Raw genomic sequence first — 19,834 nt, 5'->3', positions numbered from 1 at the left:
GGAAGTGACGCCGAACCACTTCCGGCGCGCTGAAGGCTGGAGGGAAATGAAGTCCTTGCTGCAACCTCACCCCCCTCCCCGGGAGCTTCCGGCGGGCGCGGGGCTCGCTGGGAAATGTAGTCCCGCACCCGGCACCCTCCCGGCCCCCGCACCCACCCCGGGGCCCTACGGCCGCCCGCAGCCCCGGGTGCCGCCGCGGAGATACGAGCCCGGTGCAGCACCGGGCACAAGAAACACCGCAGCACCGCTGGGGCCCCCTCGGGCTGGCGGGTGCCCGGGTGACGCTGCCGGTTCTCGCCCCCGCCGCCCGCCCCGGTTCCGGCCGCCTCCGCCGCTCCTCCCTCGCCGGGCGGGCCCGTCAGGCCGGTTTCCGGGTCGCACATGAAGGCGGAAGCCGCTGGCGGAGGCCGCCGCCGCTCTCGGTAAGTAGCCAGGGGGGCGACGGCGGCAGAGGGGGCAGAGGGAGCGCAGGACACCGGCTGGGTCGGTCCCGGGGGGGCGGCTCCACCCGGTTCCCTCCGCGGGACCGAGCGACCCCCGGGGCCGCATGCGGGAGCCTGTCCCCGGCCAGGGCTCCCGGGGGTCAGCCGGTTCCCGCTTGCCCTGCTCCCCGCAGGGATGGCCGGGGCGGTGAACGGGGTCTGGCAGCCCCGTGCCAAGGCCCTGCCGCACACGAGGCCGCCCCGGTGAGGCGGAGGCTGCTGCAGTCCGGGCCCCGCAGCCGGCACGGAGCTCCCGAGGGTGCCCTGGAGAGGTGGGGGCCAAGCCCCGCGTCCCTGCGCCCGGGTGCGGGGAGAGGGGGGGTGCCGGGTGTCAGGAGCTCCGGAGGCGTTTTCAGCGGGGGAAAGGAAAATCAAACCCAGAGCGTGGGGATTTTCACCGCTTGTTCCCTCTGTGAGGAAGGCTCAGACGGGCAGCCTGGAGTCGGGCTCTCTCTTTAATGGTCTGTGACTCCCGGCAGCCTTCCCCTGCAGAAAAACTGCTCAGTCCCTGTCCCCGATGGGGAAATGCAGGAATTGCAGGGCAGGGGGGAGCCTCAGGTTGTTTGCAGGAATAAAATGAATGTGGTGAATAATACAAATGAATTCATGTTTGATACCAAAATCAGAGCTAGACCATGCTGGAGGAGGCTTTTCCTTTCTTTGCAGAATAATTAATTGTATTTGGCACAGAATTAATGACTTTCTAGTGGTTTTTTCCTCCTTGCATTTTAGATTATTAAAAATTCTTCATATTGTTTAAGCAGTTCAGCAAAGCAGATTCTTGCCAACCAGCTGAGTCTCTCAAGATTGACAGAATTTATACCATTGGCTAATTCATAAAATGGCACTTTTGGCATAGTTATTATTCAGGGAGCTTGACCCTGTAAAAGCTTAGTTAAAAAAATAAAGTGTTGTTCTTACCAGGGAAATTCTTTGGGTTTTTGAGGGACTTTCCAAGAGTTCTTGGGATAATTAAAACAATTGTGTCCAAAAAACATTCCTTGCACATTTACCAGATCTGTCTGGACATAGAACTAAACACTACATTCTGACTCTGGAAAAAAGTGGTGTAATGGTAGGGCACTTGTTTTTAGGGTAAGCAGATACATCCTGCCTGAATACGGTTGGTTAAAACTTCCTTCAAAGACAAGCAGCCACTCCATCCAAACCAGAACATAACTACTGAAAGACTCAGATGAAAACTAAATCATGTTTCAAGACAGAGATGAGAAATAAAGAAGAGGGAGTAAGAGATAAATTAGACTCTTAAACAGATGATGAAGCCACAAGAGAAAGCATTTAAGCACTGTATTGAATTTGTTTTCTTCATGACAATTTTTTGGTAGCATTTGGGATAGTTCTGAAAGAAGCACTGCTGAGCAAAGCTTCTATTTTTCCCTCACCCCTCTTCCCTTTCCCATGAAAAAGCACGAAATTGGCATAAGTCTTGTCTGCACATAACGGTGTCCTCAGTTGTCTTCTGTGTGGCAAGTGGTCTTACAAGTGCCCCCTGCAAATTATCATCAAGCTGGTGAAATATTCCAGTATCTGCACTGTGCTCAGGGTGAACAATAGTTTTGCTTTTCGATTTAAATTGTTTGTGGCATCACATCTGTTTTCTGAACTATTTTGGCAGGCACCCAGCTGCCTTCCTATTCTGCATACTCCCTGACTAGTTGATCTATTTGTTTGTGTGTCCTCTGCCCTGGTAAAATCCTGGTCCATAGCCAGGTTCTGCCTATGTGCAACCCCCAGAGCCAGTGTTACCAGCATTTTGCTCTAGTCTTAGATCTTGCCTCCTGCTCAGGCTTTCAGATGAACCCTGGTTTAGATCCTAATTCTTGCTACTCCCTAGGGAGAGATGAAGGTATGGGAAGCTTTAGGGCACAGGTTTTAAACTTCCTCCAATGCACTGAGACTTCTAAGGGCTCAATCTAGTTGGATCACAATCAGCACAGCACACTGGTTGCTCTGTATTAGGAAAAAAGCTATGAAGAGGCTGGCCTGCAGGAAAAAGGACAGAGCTGCAGCTGAGGGACATCAGCAAGCTGCAAGAATGGACTAAGAGGAACCACAGAGTTTAATAGCAAAGGTGAAGTTATGAACCTGGGGCAGAGTAACTCCCTGTATCAGGACAGCTTGGAGACAAGTCTGGCTAGAAGCCAGCTTTGCAAGAGAAGAGCCCAGGGGTCCTGATGAGCAGCAAGTTGAATAGGATTCCTCCAGCAGGAGCCAGTTGCATACTGGGCTGTGTTAGCACAAGCATGTAAAGCTTGTGTATGTAATGGGTGTTGGAAAATGTAGAGCCAAACACTTCTTCGTGGTGCACAGTGCCAGGGCTGACAAGTGTCACAAGCTGCAGGAAAAGAAATTCAGGCAGGATAAAGATGAAAATTTGATGGTTAAGCCCTCCTTTTTTTCTGATTATTGACAAGGATGGGGATTCTGTGCTTGGCTAAACAAAGCTCTCAGCATCCTCAACTGACTTTGAAGTTTTCCCTTCTTTAAGCAGATTGGTCTAGCAACCTCCTAAGTTTCTTTCCAGCCTAAATTATTCCACAGTTCTAAGAAAGGATGGCATCCCCACTAAGCTTGAACCACCTGTCCACATGGCAGTAAGCTGAACAAGTTTGGATACCTGACACCAGCAAGCTCTGGTTTATTTTGGGCATGGCTGACGTACAAGAAAATATCACTGTCTGCATAAAAACACCTCTTTGTGGAGATGACAGCCACAAGACTTTCAATACAAAAATGTCTGAGTTTCCATAGAAACTAACTCAGATAATCCTTCTTTTATCCAGCCATTTCTTTACAGCAGAGACTCCAGGCTGTCAGCACAACCATGCCAAAGAAAACCAAGCCCCCCCTACACACACACCACACACTTGTAAGCATCACATGGATGGTAGTCATAGAAGGGGTGAATACTTGTGTCTAGGTGTATATCCTGTGGTGTAATACCAGTAATAGACTTCAGCACTATAAATTATCTACACTAGTTTTAGTTTAAAGCACAAAATCAGTGCAGAGCATCTCATCAGAAAATAAAGGCTGAGTGTATCTGGAATGGCAGCAGGATGCATCCAGGACATACACCTGACTCAGCTGCCTGGAAATGCTCCCAGTGCAACACAGATATATTCTTAAGATAACAGGACTCTTGTTTTGTTTGGTTTTTTTATCTTTTTGAAGTAACCACAAGTCCATGTCTTCCTACTTAGTATTGCCTGTAGAAGTACACACAGAGTTACTGTCCTCATACCCCTCCTTGTCTTTATGAACTGTCACTCTGTAGTAATACATGAAAATTAATAATTACATTAACCCTTTTCCTTTGAAAGACAAATGCACACCAGCATAACTGCAGTCTAAAATACCTTGTGCAGCCAGCTAAGGAAATCTCTAGTCTGATTTTCTCTGCAGCTTCTAAGTGGTTGGAACAAGGACTTCCCTTGTTTCTATAGACAGCATCCTACAGCACATGAGACAATACTTTTTAATCTTTGCTACTGTTGAAGGAAGCACTGTGAATAGAAAGTATTCCTCATCTCTTCTACCTTAGGGTCAGTCCTGCAATATTCAGCCACTGAATCCCATTGCTAACAGGAGACCATCAGTGAGGAACTTGCATAACAGTAGAGAAAATAAATAAAATACATGACTGAGATTTCTAGGAAACTTGGCTCAGTCACAGAGTCAGTTTCATGATAACAGATAAGAGGCCTCAAGGCCATCCTGCAAGCAAAAAGCTGACAGTAAGGATGCTCAGGATGGAGGGAACTCAGGTGCATGGTTCAAAGGGCTGTACATTGACATTAGCTGCCAGGGCCTGGCTACAGCTCCTGCAGTTACAAGGACAGGTATGGCAGCCTGTGGGAATGGCATCTCAAGCCCTAAAAAGGCAGTTAAGTTCCTGAGTGGTCAGGAAGGAAAAACAATAAATAGAAGGTTTTCTGCAGCATGCCAGAGGCTGAACAAACCTGGTGACTGTCTCTCCATTCAGAACTGTACCACTTGTACTACATTTAGGTGTGGGTTGTTTTGTTTGTTATTTAATAAAGAGCACTAAGATTAAGCAAAATACAAGTTTGAGGAGATAGGGTTATATTATTTTCAGCTCAAAGTATTAATCAATAAATTTCCTTGTTAAGACTGATAGACACTATATTAACAGTCATTCCTGACACCCAGCTGAAACACCACACGTAAAATAGCACTTTCACTGTCTGAGCTACCAGATTTTTAGATGGTAACAAAGGCACAAAACACACAGGTCAGTCAGACCACACAGTCTGAGAAGCAAAGTGCTGTGCTAACACCAGGATCCATCCCCAGCAAACTTGTAGTCAGCATTTACAGTACACAGAGAAATATACAAAACTGTCAGCTCACCAAGCACACTGTATTTAATCCAGAAAACTCAGACACCCCTCTTTTCTTTCAAAGAAGCCCACAGCATAGCCCCACTAACCCTGCTCCTGCAGCCACTCTTTGTAACTTCCTACCTACCCAACCTCATCTGCTCCTCCATCAGCTATTACAAAGCTGAGCACACTCAGTAATCAGTTAAATGAAATCTTGTTGGCCACCCCCACCAGGAGTTTAATGGTTCTCCACCCCTCTTTGTCTTACAGGTCTTTTCTACCAGCTCCTAAGGCTACCTAGGGATGAGTTAAGAGGCTTTTCCTTGGGTTTGGCTCAAAGAAGAGGACTTAACCATCTGTGTCAGTCAGACATCACAGACTACCACCACAAATGTTCACCTTTAATTTTAGAAGTTCAGAACAGTTCTCAAAAATCATTGCAGGGAGAATTTTTCTGAGTAGCCTATTGCCAGTGGTCAAAACTATAACAATGGATTGTTATGTACTTACTTTGTACTTTACTGTGTACTTAACACTGGCCTTGAAGCCCAGTTCAGGAAGAGTAGGGAGGTGTATATATAACAGGATGCAGGTTCTGTGAGAAGCCACAGTGTAATTAAGAACCTTCACACATCCATGTACAAAACTTTCTTATGAGTGCTGGCCAGTTTCAGAGCACATACACTGTACCTGCTCAGTAGTGTTCTAACCTTTTTGTAATGCAGCACTGGCATTCAGCCTACACATCCAAAATTGTTAGCAGCAAGTAACTATGGATGCCAGTTATGCTGCTTCCCCTACCCAAAATAAGTCTTTGAATTCAGAAAATAGTTCATTTGTTACATTTACTTCTGCTTTTTGATGCAATGATTTGACTCTCACAGAGACTTTTTTGATAAAGCTCTCCAAGTTGCTGAAAAGATGAAACCTTTTTTTGAGCATTGACCACATTAACTCTGCAGTGTTAACCACATCAAACCATATTAAAGACATAATGTGGTTTATTTTGATTTGTTCCTTATCTGACCGTATCTCATTCTACTTTGGTTTTGCTGCATTTATTCCCTTTTAGTGAAATGGGAAATTTCTGCTCAGCATCTAGTAACTTCACCTGCCTTTCTTACTGCATCACTTCTAGTATTTCCCAGGAGCAAACCAAATGATAAAGTTTTGTCTGCTTAAAAAAATAATCTTATTTCTAGGAAAAGCATGTACCAGTCATGAAAAATAATCCATTAGTCATCTCTTCAGCTGATGATAGATAGGTTCCCCCATATAATCTACCTGAATGTGCTCCCTAGAAGGCTGTTCCATCAGAGTTCCTCTTCTGAGCTGGTTGTCTTGATCTTGCTGGAAAAGAGCAGACAACTATTAATAGGCTTTTTCAGGTGGTTTTTTTTTTCCATCCCATTTACCATGCAGTGCCACCTAACCTCCTTTTGTTATGGGCAGTATAAAGTAACTTCCTTCAGGCAGAACAATAAACATTTTTATATTTCTTAGTGTCATCCAGATTGCCTCTTTGAGAGATTTCCAGTGCTGCACTCACTACCTGGCTGGCACAGTTAATCAATGGTTCTGTTTCTTTGCTGTTTGTGTGGAATTGCTGGGTTTGTTCTGCTTTTGCTTCTCTGACTGCCAGTAACCCCTTGTGACTGTCACTTGTGCCTCTAAGCTATTTCCCAGGCTGCTGGAGGAGAGGCTATTGTATCTGTGTCTTAAGCAGCCATATCAGCTGTTACTTCCTTCTGCTGATGCATTTTTTTTTAATGCTCTCAGACAACTGGATAGAGTCTAAGAGCTCTGCCTGATACAACGTCTGACATTCTTCAGAGACAATGGCAAGGGTAAATTACAGGATGGTAGAAGAGGACTCATGAGATTTTTGAGAGCTTAACCACAGACATGAAACACAATCACTTCCAGTTTGCTTTTTACAGGTGTTTCCCCATGTGCTATAGGGGACCTTCCTGCAGTGTCAATGGCAGCCCTAGAAAAAGGTACAGGATAGCCCTCTGCAGTGCCTACACTGGGGAAAGTACCTTCTCTCTGAAGGGGATCTCAGTGAAGTGAAAAGCAGTTGTCACAATAAAGAATCTCCCAGTGATGACTACAGTTTCATATATTTTATAGAATGACAATTGGTAATGTGCTTAGCTAAGGAAAGTGAAAAAGCAAAGATGGGGAGAGAGGGGAGCTTTCAGATTTCAGCATAAAATATAAAAAAAAAGAGTGAAGATGCAGTTTATTTTGCAGCAAATTATCTGAGGGTGCTAGGCAACTTGGAATTCTGGCAGTAATTGTGTCAGTTTTGTTCTTTTTATAGATTATGCAGAAATGAAAAGGAAACGAAGTTCTGGTAATGGGCTGGGAAGTGAAACTTAGTAAAAAAAATTATCCCTACATGCAACATAATCTGGCTCTTGGACTGAAAACCCAAAAATCTGAATACCTTTTTGAAAAAGCATGTTCTACCAATTTTGTGTGTGGATATACACCTGTCTATTTCCAGTATCATCATTCAGAATCATTTAATCAGGGTAGAACTGTCCCTCCATTGACTGGAGAGTCGGTTTGATTTATTTACTGTGACAGGCGGGAGGTCAGAGGACCATTCATGAAGCAAAAGGCACAAACCTCTGCTGATTCTGTTGTCTCATAGATTTCATTCTGCTACAGCTGGTGGCTGAGCATTTCTGCCTGGGATGGCGGAGGATCAGGAGCTGACTCAGCCACACAAAGCTCAACTCCAGCCCTCCCTCCAGCAGCGCACCAGCAACACTTACCGCAGCGCCGAGCACTCCCAGGCCTTGCTCAGTGGGTTGGTATCGCTCCGAGACAGCAGCATCCTCTTTGATGTGGTTCTGATAGTGGAAGAGAAACCTATTGAGGCTCATCGTATACTCCTGGCTGCATCCTGTGACTATTTCAGGTACACTTGAGCAGTAACAAGCACGTGTCTGAATGTGACTCGAATCCGTAACATCCAAATCGTCTGGCTTAGCTCTGGATGTAAAATGAGACCCGTGAGGTGGAGCTGAATGGGTTTCAAAATACTGAGGATGGCTTTGTTCATCTCTCTGTTATGTATCTATAGAAATAAAGCACACTGAGCTTACCTCCACTGCCTGTGGTACTTGGAGGTGTGTAAAGAGAGGAGGCTATCCAACACGTGTCTTCTGTATAAATGCACCCTTGTGGTGAACATTTCATAATACAAAAAAAAAGTCACCAGAAATGGGTCACTCCTCTGTTACATGCCTATAGTGTGACTCACTGTCCTTCCCCTGGTCAATTTGACCAGCAGTTCCTTTAACTGGCTTTATTTTCATAAAGCAAGTCAACAAATCCCAAGACAATCCAGATGAACTTCTAAATGGAGGAAGAACTGCTGTAGCTTAGAAAAAATTCCCTCAGTCCCAAGTTCCTCTATTTTTCCTCTTCCCCCATAGCCAGAGTATCTGTCTCTGCCCACAGACTAACCATACGTACTGGGTCTGTATTTAAATCCTTCAGCTGTGAATCGTGCCTTTCAAATAGCCCCTGCAGATCTCCTGCACATTGAAAAGTATTACTTTCTTAGGTCCTAAAGGCCTGTACTCTCTGTCATTGGTTTAGGGAACAGGTAATCCCATAAAAATGGCTAGATTTTATATTTCTGAATATTTTTTATGTTCCTAAGACAAGGCAAACTGAAAATAGCTTCGATGCAAATCTGCCATAGCATGTGCCACTGTCTTTTTCTTACAGAGGGATGTTTGCAGGAGGACTGCGAGAGATGGAACAAGAGGAAGTTCATATTCATGGCATCTCCTACAATGCAATGTGTAAAATCTTGAACTTCATTTACACTTCTGAGCTGGAACTCAGTGTGAACAGTGTACAGGAAACCTTAGCTGCAGCCTGTCAACTTCAGGTGAGGTACTGGGGGATGTGACCAAAAAAAAGAAGCGAGAAACAAAAGCAGCAGTGAAAGAAAAAGAAAATATGGGTATCTGGCTAGGGGGTGAATAAGAGCATGGCTCTGATGAGAAGAACTTCCTTAGGATGCCTTACCCACTGGTACAGCTGTGGAAGGGTAGGAAAAATTAATAAGTACTTGCACATCTCATTTGTGCCAGTGGTTCAACTACTTAGAAACATTTACCATTTTATCTAGAGGACTATTTTCTGTACCACTCACTTTCACTGATCTGCTTATGAAAGCTTCTCTAGAACAGAATACCTCTGGCCTACAGTAGAGGACAGGGCTCAGAAATTGTTGTGCTGCTCAAGATCATCCCCAGATTGAGTCCACAGGCACATAACCTCCCCTGACCCTGTCACTACAGGAAATCCTGCCACTATGGTTTCTGCACTAAGTGCAGAGTTCATGTGCCTTTAAGACAAGTTTCTTTTCTCTGTTTTCCCCTGCAACTAACTACTGCACATGGCTTTGGTACTCTTAATTTTCTGTGTGCTTGCTTTGGTTGGTTTCTACATGCTTAACACCACTATGGGTAGTGCTTTTGTAGAGCAGTTAGTTTTTTATTTGCCATTAGTCCCTTCTACCAGATACCAACTTCAAAGTCTATTCAGAAGACAAAAATAAATACTAATTTACCTTTCAAATGGCTTCCTGTTCTCTTCAGTGATGCAGATATATTTGTTGCAGGTGCAGTCTTTGATACAGCATGTCTGTAGTGCTCTGAAAAAACAAGAGTGGTTGTAAACCTGGCTTTCACCATGTCCACCATGCCTTCCATTTCCATGACTGCTGCCCAGGCAGCCTGCAGCTTGGTGCCATGCTAACAGAGCAGGCAGCCTGGCTCTCCACTGTCCCACATGTCTTGGAAGACTCATTGCTGCTGCACCTGAAACCAAACTCAGGTTTGCAGTGTAGCATGGTTAGAAGATGTGTATTATAATCATATACACACCCCCTTTTGAGTTCTTTTTCTCTGAGGTGAACTGGATGCAAGTGAACATGGTGATCAGACTGTGAGGGGAGCAGTCATCTTGTGGACAACTTTCTTACAGTCATCCCAGGCTTCTGTCACTTGTCTCTTGAGTGAGCGGTATCTTAAAATGAAAAATACCTCTCTCTTGCAGATTCCAGAAGTCATTAAATTCTGTTGTGATTTTCTCATGTCCTGGGTAGATGAAGAGAACATCCTTGATGTATACAGACTAGCTGACCATTATGACTTGAGACATTTGAGTGAACAGCTGGACTCCTACATCTTAAAGAACTTCACAGCTTTCTCCAGGACACAAGTGTACCGACAGCTACCCTTGCAGAAGGTCTACTCCCTTCTCAGCAGCAACCGTTTGGAGGTTAACTATGAGTTTGAAGTTTATGATGGGGCACTCTTTTATCATTACCCTCCGGAGCAAGTGGAGACAGATCAGGTCTCCTTGATGGAGCCCCTTAAGCTACTTGAGACAGTTCGTTTTCCTCTGATGGGACCCGAGATCCTGCAAAGGCTTCATGACAAATTAAGCCCATGTCCTTTAAAAGATACAGTTGCAGATGCATTAATGTACCACAAGAACGAATGTCTTCAGCCAATGCTCCAGAGCTCCCAGACACAGCTGAGATCAGAGTTCCAGTGTGTAGTGGGATTTGGAGGGATGCATTCTACTCCATCCATTGTCCTCAGTGATCAAGCCAAGTATCTGAACCCCTTGTTGGGAGAGTGGAGGCACTTTACAGCTGCACTAGCCCCCAGAATGTCCAACCAGGGCATTGCTGTTCTCAATAACTTTGTATATTTAATTGGCGGAGACAACAATGTAAGTGGTTTTCGAGCAGAGTCAAGGTGCTGGAGGTAAGATAAGGATAATCCTGCTATTATTTTTATTACCATCCTGTTCCCATCCAGACAGTAAGCCAGCAGAGCAGTCTGTACTCTTGCTAGCTGAAAGATTAGGAACCAAGGAGGGGCCTGACAGAAAGAAAACACAAGGAATAAATAAGACTGAGAGTACCAGGAAGCTCCCAGCAGCCCCTGTGAGGCACAGCCAAGCTCACTGGGGTATTGCATGTGCTGCTTTCTACCTTGGTGGAGGGTGGGAGCAGTATTAAAGGTGAGGGAAGCAATAATAAACTAGGATTCTCTAGAATGTCTGGATGGTCTTGAACCAGGACTTTCTAGAAGTTCTTTGTGTGTAGTTTTGGTCCCAATACGAAAGAATGTAACTACAAAAAGGGATTTTTAAATAAAATGCTATTACTGGTTGATATCAAGAATTGGCATGCACAATAACAGCATTCCAGTGTTCCCTTAAATGGTTCTGTTCCAGGGAAGAGAGAAGGAGGAAGGAGCACTTTTAGATCTTAATGCCCATTATATTGCAAAACCAGACATAAAAAAAACCTTTTATCTTTATATAAGAGTAATTTTTACTAGTTTTACAAGAGTTGCCCCTATTTTATAGCATTAAGTTTCACCTCACAGTTTTCTCTGCAACTAAAATTCCCAGACTGGATATTTTGATATGAAAATTAAACATGAGTTTCACTTTGAGCAGCAGGTATTTGGCAAAAAGAATCAAAGAAGCCACCAAATATTTATGCACACCAAATATTTCTGGACTCCTGAAGATCCATATTCAGTCTTTGTGCTATTTTCAGACTGTTTTACCTTGTAGGATGGCTTTATGCAAGCAGAGACTTTGATATATAATCTGACAGCAGTGTATAAGATAATGGAAAACCTAAGCTTTTATAGCATGATTAGATCTTCTAAAAATAGACTAAAACAACTTTGCTAATAATAAAATGCTGACAAGGCCAAATTTCACTCCAATTACAGCTGAGCTCAATTTCTACCAAAGACAGTACAGTAACCCACATCTGTGGAGCTGTCTGGTATTCCAGCAGTGGGTCTGTAGCTGTGTGAATAACTTCCCTTTGATCCCATTCTTTTACAAGGTATGACCCTCGACACAACAAATGGTTCCAGATCCAGTCCCTACAGCAGGAGCACGCTGACCTCAGTGTTTGTGTTGTGGACAACTACATCTATGCTGTCGCAGGCAGAGATTACCATGAAGACCTGAGGGAAGTGGAGAGGTATGACCCTAAAAGCAACACTTGGGAATATGTGACACCTCTGAAGAAGGAGGTAAGAAGTGCATTAGTCACACACACTACTGCAGTTCCCCCCAATCATCCTTTTTGATGCTTTTCTCGATTGTAGATTGTAGCTCAAGAATTGTAGTTTAAGCTTAAATGTGTAGCTTAAATGTGCTGATACCCAGATAGAAAACAATAAGTAGCCTCTGCATATGGGATAAATGAATATCAAGGAAGGAGAATAATAATAATAATATATGTAAATTCCATTTTGAGGTTATGTTTCTTTTCCTGTTTTCTTCTTGTTTTCCCCTGCACCTTCATTATGTTAATCCTTAAAACCATTCCAAAAGGAACACGTAGCTGTTGGGAACAGGAAGTTCATGTTCCTCCCAGGCAGGTAAACTGTGATCCACAACAGTACAAGCTCCTCACTTAGTGCCCTGACAATGTGCTTTACTCCTATATGGAAAGGGTAATGCTCCAATAAGAAGGCACTCAACCTCTATAGACTACTTAGTTCTTGCACACAGAACTGAGGGTGGGTAACAAGTTCTGGTAACAGCAGCTTATGTGATACAGAATCCCACCTCAGTCAGCTAATGTAAGACCATTACTCATCTGAAATATGTGAGTCAGAAGCTGTCTTCTCTCATCAGTAATATTTATCCTGCTAGAACAGCAGTTGCCAAACTAGCAGTTGAACTAGCAGGTCACAGATAATAAATATGGGTCAATGCTGAGAACATAAAAAGTCTTAAGATCCAGTGGAGTGCTACTTGGTAGGATATCTAACATTCCTGATAACGCTGCTTGTGTAAGAAAATTCTCCAACAGAATTGTTTCCAATTGTTTCCAAGGGAGAAAAGTGATAATACGAATGATCTTCTAACCAAGGAACAATAAAGAATGAGAACCCACTGCAGTTCTGGAAGTTTTAGAAATTCTAGTGTTTTTCATTCAGAAATTCACACTTCTAATCAGCTAGAAGAGAACTGTGTGTAAGAAAATCCTTCCAGGTGCCAATACCTGCATAACTCATGAAGAATGCCACTCCTTTAAGGTCTGTTCCATACTCTGAAATACATAAATCCAGACCTCAACCTCTTGCTTTCCATGTACAGGTATATGCACATGCTGGAGCAGCACTGGATGGGAAGATGTATATTACATGTGGGAGGAGAGGAGAAGACTATTTGAAGGAGCTACAGTGTTATGACCCAAAGACTGACCACTGGGAAGTTTTAGCAGATGGTCCAGTGAGACGTGCTTGGCATGGGATGGCTGCACTGCTAGGAAAGCTCTATGTAATTGGTGGAAGCAACAATGATTCTGGCTACAGGAGGGATGTTCACCAGGTGAGAGCATGTCATACCTCTGCCTTTCTTGGAAGTGTCTCTTTCTTATGCATGCTTGCACTCTGACATAATGTCTTTCTCCTAGTAAGTAGGCAAATAAAACTGTCTGCCCAGCAGCAGCTACTACACCAGCTCTCCCCTATATTCAATTGCAGAACTTGCAATGATTTATTTACTGCTCTCTGTCTGAACAAGTTGTCTAACCCACAGAGCAGTAAAGCTCTAGCACTTGGAATTCCTCACACATCAAACTGATTTATTTAGGTTGTCTGTTTTTCTCAGTCAAGGACTATTGACTTACCAACATGTAATTGCAGGACAGAGTTGGTAAGGATATGTTGGCTGGCAGTTGTATAATGCAATTAAATGTGCAGTATCTGATGATAAATAATGGCTGGAGAGAATTCTCCTGTAGTCTTATTCCAGCTTCTAGAAACTGCAAGACATGAAAAGAAGACACAAAAAGTAACTGTTGTTATAAAGCCAATGAAGATGACAGAATTAAATCCAAGTGAAAAGTGTATCTGAATGATTAAAAGGTGGTTACAAATAAAAGCTTTTATCCAAATAGGTACCCAGTGAAATCTGAAACTTCCCAACACATGGTCCAGAAAACAGCTTAGCAGATTTGTCATGTTTGCATGTTCCAACACATTTTTGCCTAACACAAACAGATGCATTATGTCTGAGCTTATATTAGCATGTGCCCCCATCTCTTTCACTTTTGTATATATTCTTTGAATGACATACAGCTGGTACTCCAGCAGCCAGGGTGATGAGTTGGGATTCAAAGCTATATGGCATCTATGCACAGTTTTCTGCTCAGTACTATATTCTACTCCCTGGTGATGTGGCTTTCTCCATTAAAAGACTGATGATGATGATGCACAGCTTTCCTAAAATAGTTTGCCCTATGGCCAGGCTTTGTCACAAAGATGCAAGCTGGATTTGGCTAATCTCTGTCTTCTTTTTTTTAACAGGTTGCCTGCTATAGGCCAAGCACTGATCAGTGGACAAACGTTTTGTCCCCTTCCTGCGGGACACGGAGAGCCGGGAATTGCGGTCTTAGACAACAGGATCTATGTCTTGGAGGCAGATCCCACAACAGAGGAATCCGCATGGACTACGTCCACATTTATGATGCAGAGGAGAGACTGTTGGGAGGAAGGACCCCAGCTGGAGGTATGATTATTCTGGGATGGCTGCCTGCGTCCTCACTTTGCCCGGGCTATTTTAATGGAAACAGAGAAATGGTTCTCGGAAATGGCATGCAGACCGCATGAAGTATCACCTTGACTTTCCATCAGAAGTTATGAGTGTATCAGATTGGGAGGAATTAGACAATTCAAGTGAAGATTAGATAACTTTAATATTTATTTTTTGCCAGTGGATAAGGAAATTAAGGCTTGAAGAAAATATTTAGAGATTTTATATGTCTTTCTTATATAACATATATGTATATATATATAAATATTTAAAGGTTTGAAAAAATAAGTGTTCTGCACAAAATGCCATCCACAGTCCAATATATGCCCATCAGCAAGTGTTCTGCACAAAATGCCACTTCCACTCAGTATTTGCCCACCTTCCAGAAAGCAGCATTTTAAAAGTAACCACAGAACTGTCATTTCTCACAGTTAAAGTAATAGAAGTTCTTTTCCTTTGAAGGAGACTTTTCTTAACTGTCGGCATGGACAAAAAAAAAAAAAAAAGGCACAGAAGGCTCAGCTTGACTTGCTCTTTCCCTCCCAGCTTTTAGCTTGAAATAGCTTTTTGAGGGTTGGTTTTTTTCTTTTCGTTTTGGTAATAAAACTTCCTAGCCAGCTTAACACAGGAAGGTAACACCTAGTGTCTCCCTCCTGTGCCAGGTGTCAGACAGCTTGATTGGTTTTTCAGCAAGATTGAACACACAGGAACAGTGGCAAGAATGTCTGAACCTTCATCTCATCTGGGCATGCAGCCATCTTGTAACTGGGTTAGAGTCTGTGAACTGACACCCACTCCTGAACTTCTGTACTGCAGGTTCTGTCAACACAGTGAAAGAAGATTCCTAGAAAAAGCCTGTACAGAGTATGGCAATCTCATCGTTCAACTGTCAGACACATTTGTTTCAGAAGCATAAGTTAATAAATCCTTGTCAGAACATTTCTTTTTAACTATTGTCTCAGATTTATTAACCATGGAGTCCAAACATGAGTGGGTTTCATTAGATTCTAATAGTACAACATCAGTATCCATGAAGTTACACCAGCCTAGGACACGGGCAGGTTTTTTCCTGTCTTCTATGACATGTTTTAGAAGAGGATAAAGAGAGCAAAGAATAGTTTGCCATGACAAAAGAAAAAAAGTACTAAGGAGATGAGAGGTATTGAAGATTACACTTGTCCAAGACCCTGCAGTAGTTGACTAATGCCAAGAACATAATACAGAATTAATAGAGCTCAGAAAGGTAAAGCATAGTAAATCCTTCCTTCATGAGGCCTTAAAATAATTGCTCTGAAAACCATCTTGCTTAACATTAGAAGCTGATTTAAAGTCTGAACCAGTGGGATACCTGAATAATAGGGTATCCTTTGTCTTGGAAGGGTGGGAAGTAATAAATGCCACGTGAAAATAATGTCCAATTACAACAAAATTTTAAGTCTTTTAGCAATAATGGAGTTGCAGGAGAGGGGTAAAACCAAAGTGACAATCCAGAATTATATGACAGTAGTCACATTGATCACATCATGGCAACGCTGTTCTCACTGACCTGCTGCTCTAGAGAATGAAGTTGTTCCTAGATATTAGCCATTACTTAGGGATACTTTGTGTAAAGAAACAAGATTATTTTTAAAGAGGACCCAGATTACATTAGTATAACTGCACTTCTGGAAAAGAAGCAAGACTATTTAACACACTTTTAATAAGACCAACAGCTTTTACTGACATGGAGCTTGGATATACATCCCTTACTACCCTGCACTATGTAAGGCTGACAAGTATTCCTGTTTTGCCTACAGCATTACATTCAATGTCTAGAAATGGAATGTAGCCCTCAGATGTGAGGACAGATCTCTCTGACCTGGACATGACTAGAACTGCTCCTTTCAGACTGCAAGTGTTGCAATGGCAGTTTGGTTTGTCTGCAAACAACAAGCAATTCACTACTTCCATGGTCCAGGTCCTATGCTAGACCCAGCTGTTCTAATTAAGCCAGACATCTAACCTAAGTGTTGCAGTGCATTTTCCATTTTAACTTGCACTTTTCAACAGGCCCTCTTTCATGATAAAAAAGCCCCTCATAATTCTCTGCCTGGCTTCTTTTCCCAGGTATACCACTAGAGGGTATTATCTTACACAAAAAAACAAACAAAAAAAAAAAAAACAAAAAACCAAAAAAAAAAAAAAACCACCAAACAAAAACAAAAAGCCCACAAAAAACCACAAACAAGTTGGTAAGCTAATTCTTTGATTACATAGGAGAACATAAGACATTCATGAGTAATTATTAAGCTAAAGAAACATCTTGAGAAAATTAATTGTTTGTTTTTTTTCCCCACTCTTCTATGTCTGAGGACTGCTTTTTAGATAAGTGATCCATTTTTCCATTTATCCTTTTTTTTTTTTTTTAGCCACTGGTATAATACCCCAAAGTTATATGAACTAAATCTAAGGGCAAGCATTGTGTATTATGATTTAATAAAACAGTATTGGTTGGTTTTCCTCTCAATAATTCTCCTGGAACTTAGCCTTCAAGAGTCCACTTAAACGTTGTGTTACCTTAAGAAAAACTTATACAAGGTTTTTAAGCTGATTCCACTTTCTTAAATTTATAAATTCTCTTATCTCCTAAATATGTTAGTCTTGTATCTTGTAGTAAAAAGTATTCATTTTGTACAGTGAGTCCTCAGAGACTGTACAGCACAAGACATTGTGGACAGATGGACAATGAACAAGAAAGCTTTAAGTTCTTCTGGTCTGTAAGAGAACAGTCAACTCTTCCAGAACTAAGTAGTTCCATTACCAGCACTTTAAGTGCTGATACAATAGGAACTCCAGAAGAATAATAACTAGGTTTCTTGATAATCTATTTTCCTACTTCCTGCCAGTACAGAGGTAGAGCTACAAGCACTGCTAAATTCATAATTAGTGAACTTGTATCCTGAAGTATTTCAGGCTTCTGCATTTGGAGAAGTGATTGTAATTGCTTCAGTTTTTGTTTCATAACTGCTTTCACTACTGTATTTCTTCTCCAGCTGTCTACCTCCAAATCCAACATATCCTTTCCCATTTCCTCATGGTTTAAATTAGGGTCATTAATTTTGCACTGGAAGCATACTCACTTATTTAAACAAATAAGGATTCTCATTCTCTTGACAGAAATTTACTTCTTACTTAGACACCAGACACATGTGCAATTCATTTGGCATTCAGCCCAACTGATGTGGTCAGAAGCTTCTGGAGAAAGGAAGGAGCAGCTGGGCACAGAGAAAGAGGGACAGGACCTTCTCAAGGGAATATTCTGCCAACAGTTTTTATTTCATCAGCAGCTGATGCACTTAAGGAGCTCCCCACCTCCTCAGTTGTGCTACAAATATTTGGCGATGCTGTGAAGGTGGAAGCTGCCAGCAGGTAAGACAAAGAATGTAAATATTATTTGTATGTAATAAAAAGGTAAAGTGATAGGTTTCTCTGTTATTCCTAAACCAAATGCAATTGTAGGGGTATAATACACCCAAGATGCCTGTCTGTAGCCTAGGAAGTTGAAGCCCAGCCTTACCAGGTAACATGACAGAAATTACAGAAGAAAACACATTAACCTTCATAGTATATTGTAGCCTATCTACATGTGTTTAAAACTGACTCTCATTGGCAGATAACAAGCAGTTAAACCAGGAATAGATCAGAGGTATAGCTACCAACTAAGCTGCCCTAGCAATTGAAGAAAAATTTTTTGCATAAATGTGAATTTTCATATGGTACTATTCATCTATAAGTCTACTGTTTTGCCAGTATTGCTGTACATGAGTGAACAGCTGCTGTTTTCCACCCAGCAGATAACGGTACTTGAGCTGGCATAAGTGGTACACGTATCCAGGGCCTACTTCGGGATCCTTTTGTGTTAAGTGATGTTGAGACTTTCCTGGGTGATTTTGTACAAAGCATAACAATGACACTGGATGAATCCTCCATTTCAGATGATCTGAACTCTGCTAGATGAGTAGAGACACAGCCCTTATGTTCCAATTCAAACACTCGGCACTATTTGCCAATGTAGGAGGAAGAACAAAGGGGGGGGAGACCACATTCTGACTGAGCTTTCAGAAAAGGCAGAGCATTAAAGACAGCAAAGCTGGAATGAGACTGCACAACTGCTCAGTTAGCACTTGCAGTCATCTTAAACCTATTTCCCCATTTTAAACCACATTTATTTTTCAGTGCTGCTTCATTTCTCAGTGCCAACCCCCAAAGCAAAGCAAAACAAAACAAAAAATCAAAAGCACAAATGGAACGGAGTCACAATACTGAACTAAACTCACTCTAGTTGCTAAGGTTTCTAGCACTTCTGAGAAACTCCAGCAGTCGCTTCGCCGCACCCTTGTCCCACACTGCATGCAGGACATGCTGCCTGCCACCTCCCAAACCTGAGTCAGAGCAGGCAGAGGCCCGCGCTGCTCCTCTGAGGTCACCGAGCGCCAAACTCCCTCTAAAAATTCCAACAGCTCATCCCACACCATATGCCAAGTGCTTACCCAGCCCTTGCCCGTGAGGCTGCTGAGTCCTTTCCGGGGTTTCCTTCCTCTTCAGCAGCTGCACCACTATCTTCCCTCCTGCCTGTGCCCCGAGACAGACAGAGCTTTGACCCCGTTGTGTGAGAACAGGGTTGTAGAGACAGGAAACTGTCCCTCAGAGCACCTATCGAGTTACCTCAAGATCTGAGGAGATTGTCACAGTGCTCCATTTTGTTCCTTAAATAAATAAAACCAACTAATACCACCAGAAAGCCTCAGGGGAGGTGATCTCTGTCCCCAAGGCGCCCGCAGTCAGGGTGCTGTGGGGCACTGAGGGAGAGGGGAGGAAGGCCCGCGGCAGTCCGAGGCCGGGGCGGCGGGACCCCGGAGGGAAGCGCAGTGTGGCTGAGGATCCCTGACAGGGCAGGGGAAGCCGGGCAGCCCTGAGGAGATGTGCTGAGGGAAAGACGGGGACACACCGGCAGGTCCCCCTCACCTGTCTTCAGCCCAAGGACTGAGAGAGGTTTTGGAGAACAAACTGTGGTAAAGTGTGGGCACACCAGGACAGGGAAGCGGTGTGTGAGGAGGAGGGTTCTACCACCCCTCAGGGGCTGCCGAAGGGGGGGGAGGGGGGGGGACACCCACCCTCACACCACGCCACGAGGGCCGTTCACCTTTCAGTCACCCCAGAAACTGCTGGGGCAGGTTTCAACGACTCCAGCCCGGGGAAAGGGGGGAAGAAGCGACCGCTCCCTCCACTCCGAACGCAAGACGCGGGCCCGAACACGCAGCACTCCCGCAGCACTCCCGCCGCCTCTCCCCGCGCTGCCCCCGCTCCTCCCCCGGCTGCACA

At 43.5% G+C, this 19,834-nt stretch overlaps 1 protein-coding gene and 1 long non-coding RNA gene across 5 annotated transcripts; one reads left to right on the top strand and one right to left on the bottom strand.

The window, feature by feature from the left end:
• The first annotated feature begins 139 nt into the window (after positions 1–139).
• Positions 140–15,423, top strand: KLHL22 (kelch like family member 22). Its single transcript, XM_030460493.1, is given in 11 exon segments — positions 140–422; positions 7,512–7,781; positions 8,600–8,765; positions 9,941–10,659; positions 11,766–11,958; positions 13,034–13,267; positions 14,248–14,289; positions 14,291–14,348; positions 14,351–14,415; positions 14,417–14,449; positions 14,451–15,423. Coding segments are annotated over 10 exon segments (1,914 nt in total). The 5' UTR covers positions 140–422; positions 7,512–7,554; the 3' UTR covers positions 14,628–15,423.
• LOC115599212 lies at positions 1,176–19,756 on the bottom strand. Of its 4 annotated transcripts, none has more exons than XR_003988217.1 (5): positions 19,656–19,756; positions 9,453–9,536; positions 7,636–7,713; positions 6,134–6,199; positions 1,176–2,838 (listed from the first exon to the last, which is right to left on the bottom strand). It is a non-coding gene; the product is annotated as an uncharacterized LOC115599212 (long non-coding RNA). The 4 variants fall into 4 exon arrangements; XR_003988215.1 differs by lacking the exon at positions 19,656–19,756 and adding an exon at positions 13,569–13,701; XR_003988218.1 differs by lacking the exon at positions 19,656–19,756 and adding an exon at positions 10,696–10,984.
• Positions 19,757–19,834: the final 78 nt, after the last annotated feature.

The sequence above is a fragment of the Calypte anna genome, chromosome 15 (genome assembly GCF_003957555.1).
Source record: "Calypte anna isolate BGI_N300 chromosome 15, bCalAnn1_v1.p, whole genome shotgun sequence".
NCBI classification, from domain to species: Eukaryota; Metazoa; Chordata; class Aves; order Apodiformes; family Trochilidae; genus Calypte; species Calypte anna.
Note: the sequence above shows the minus strand (reverse complement) of the source record. Positions and strands in the feature narration are given on the sequence as shown.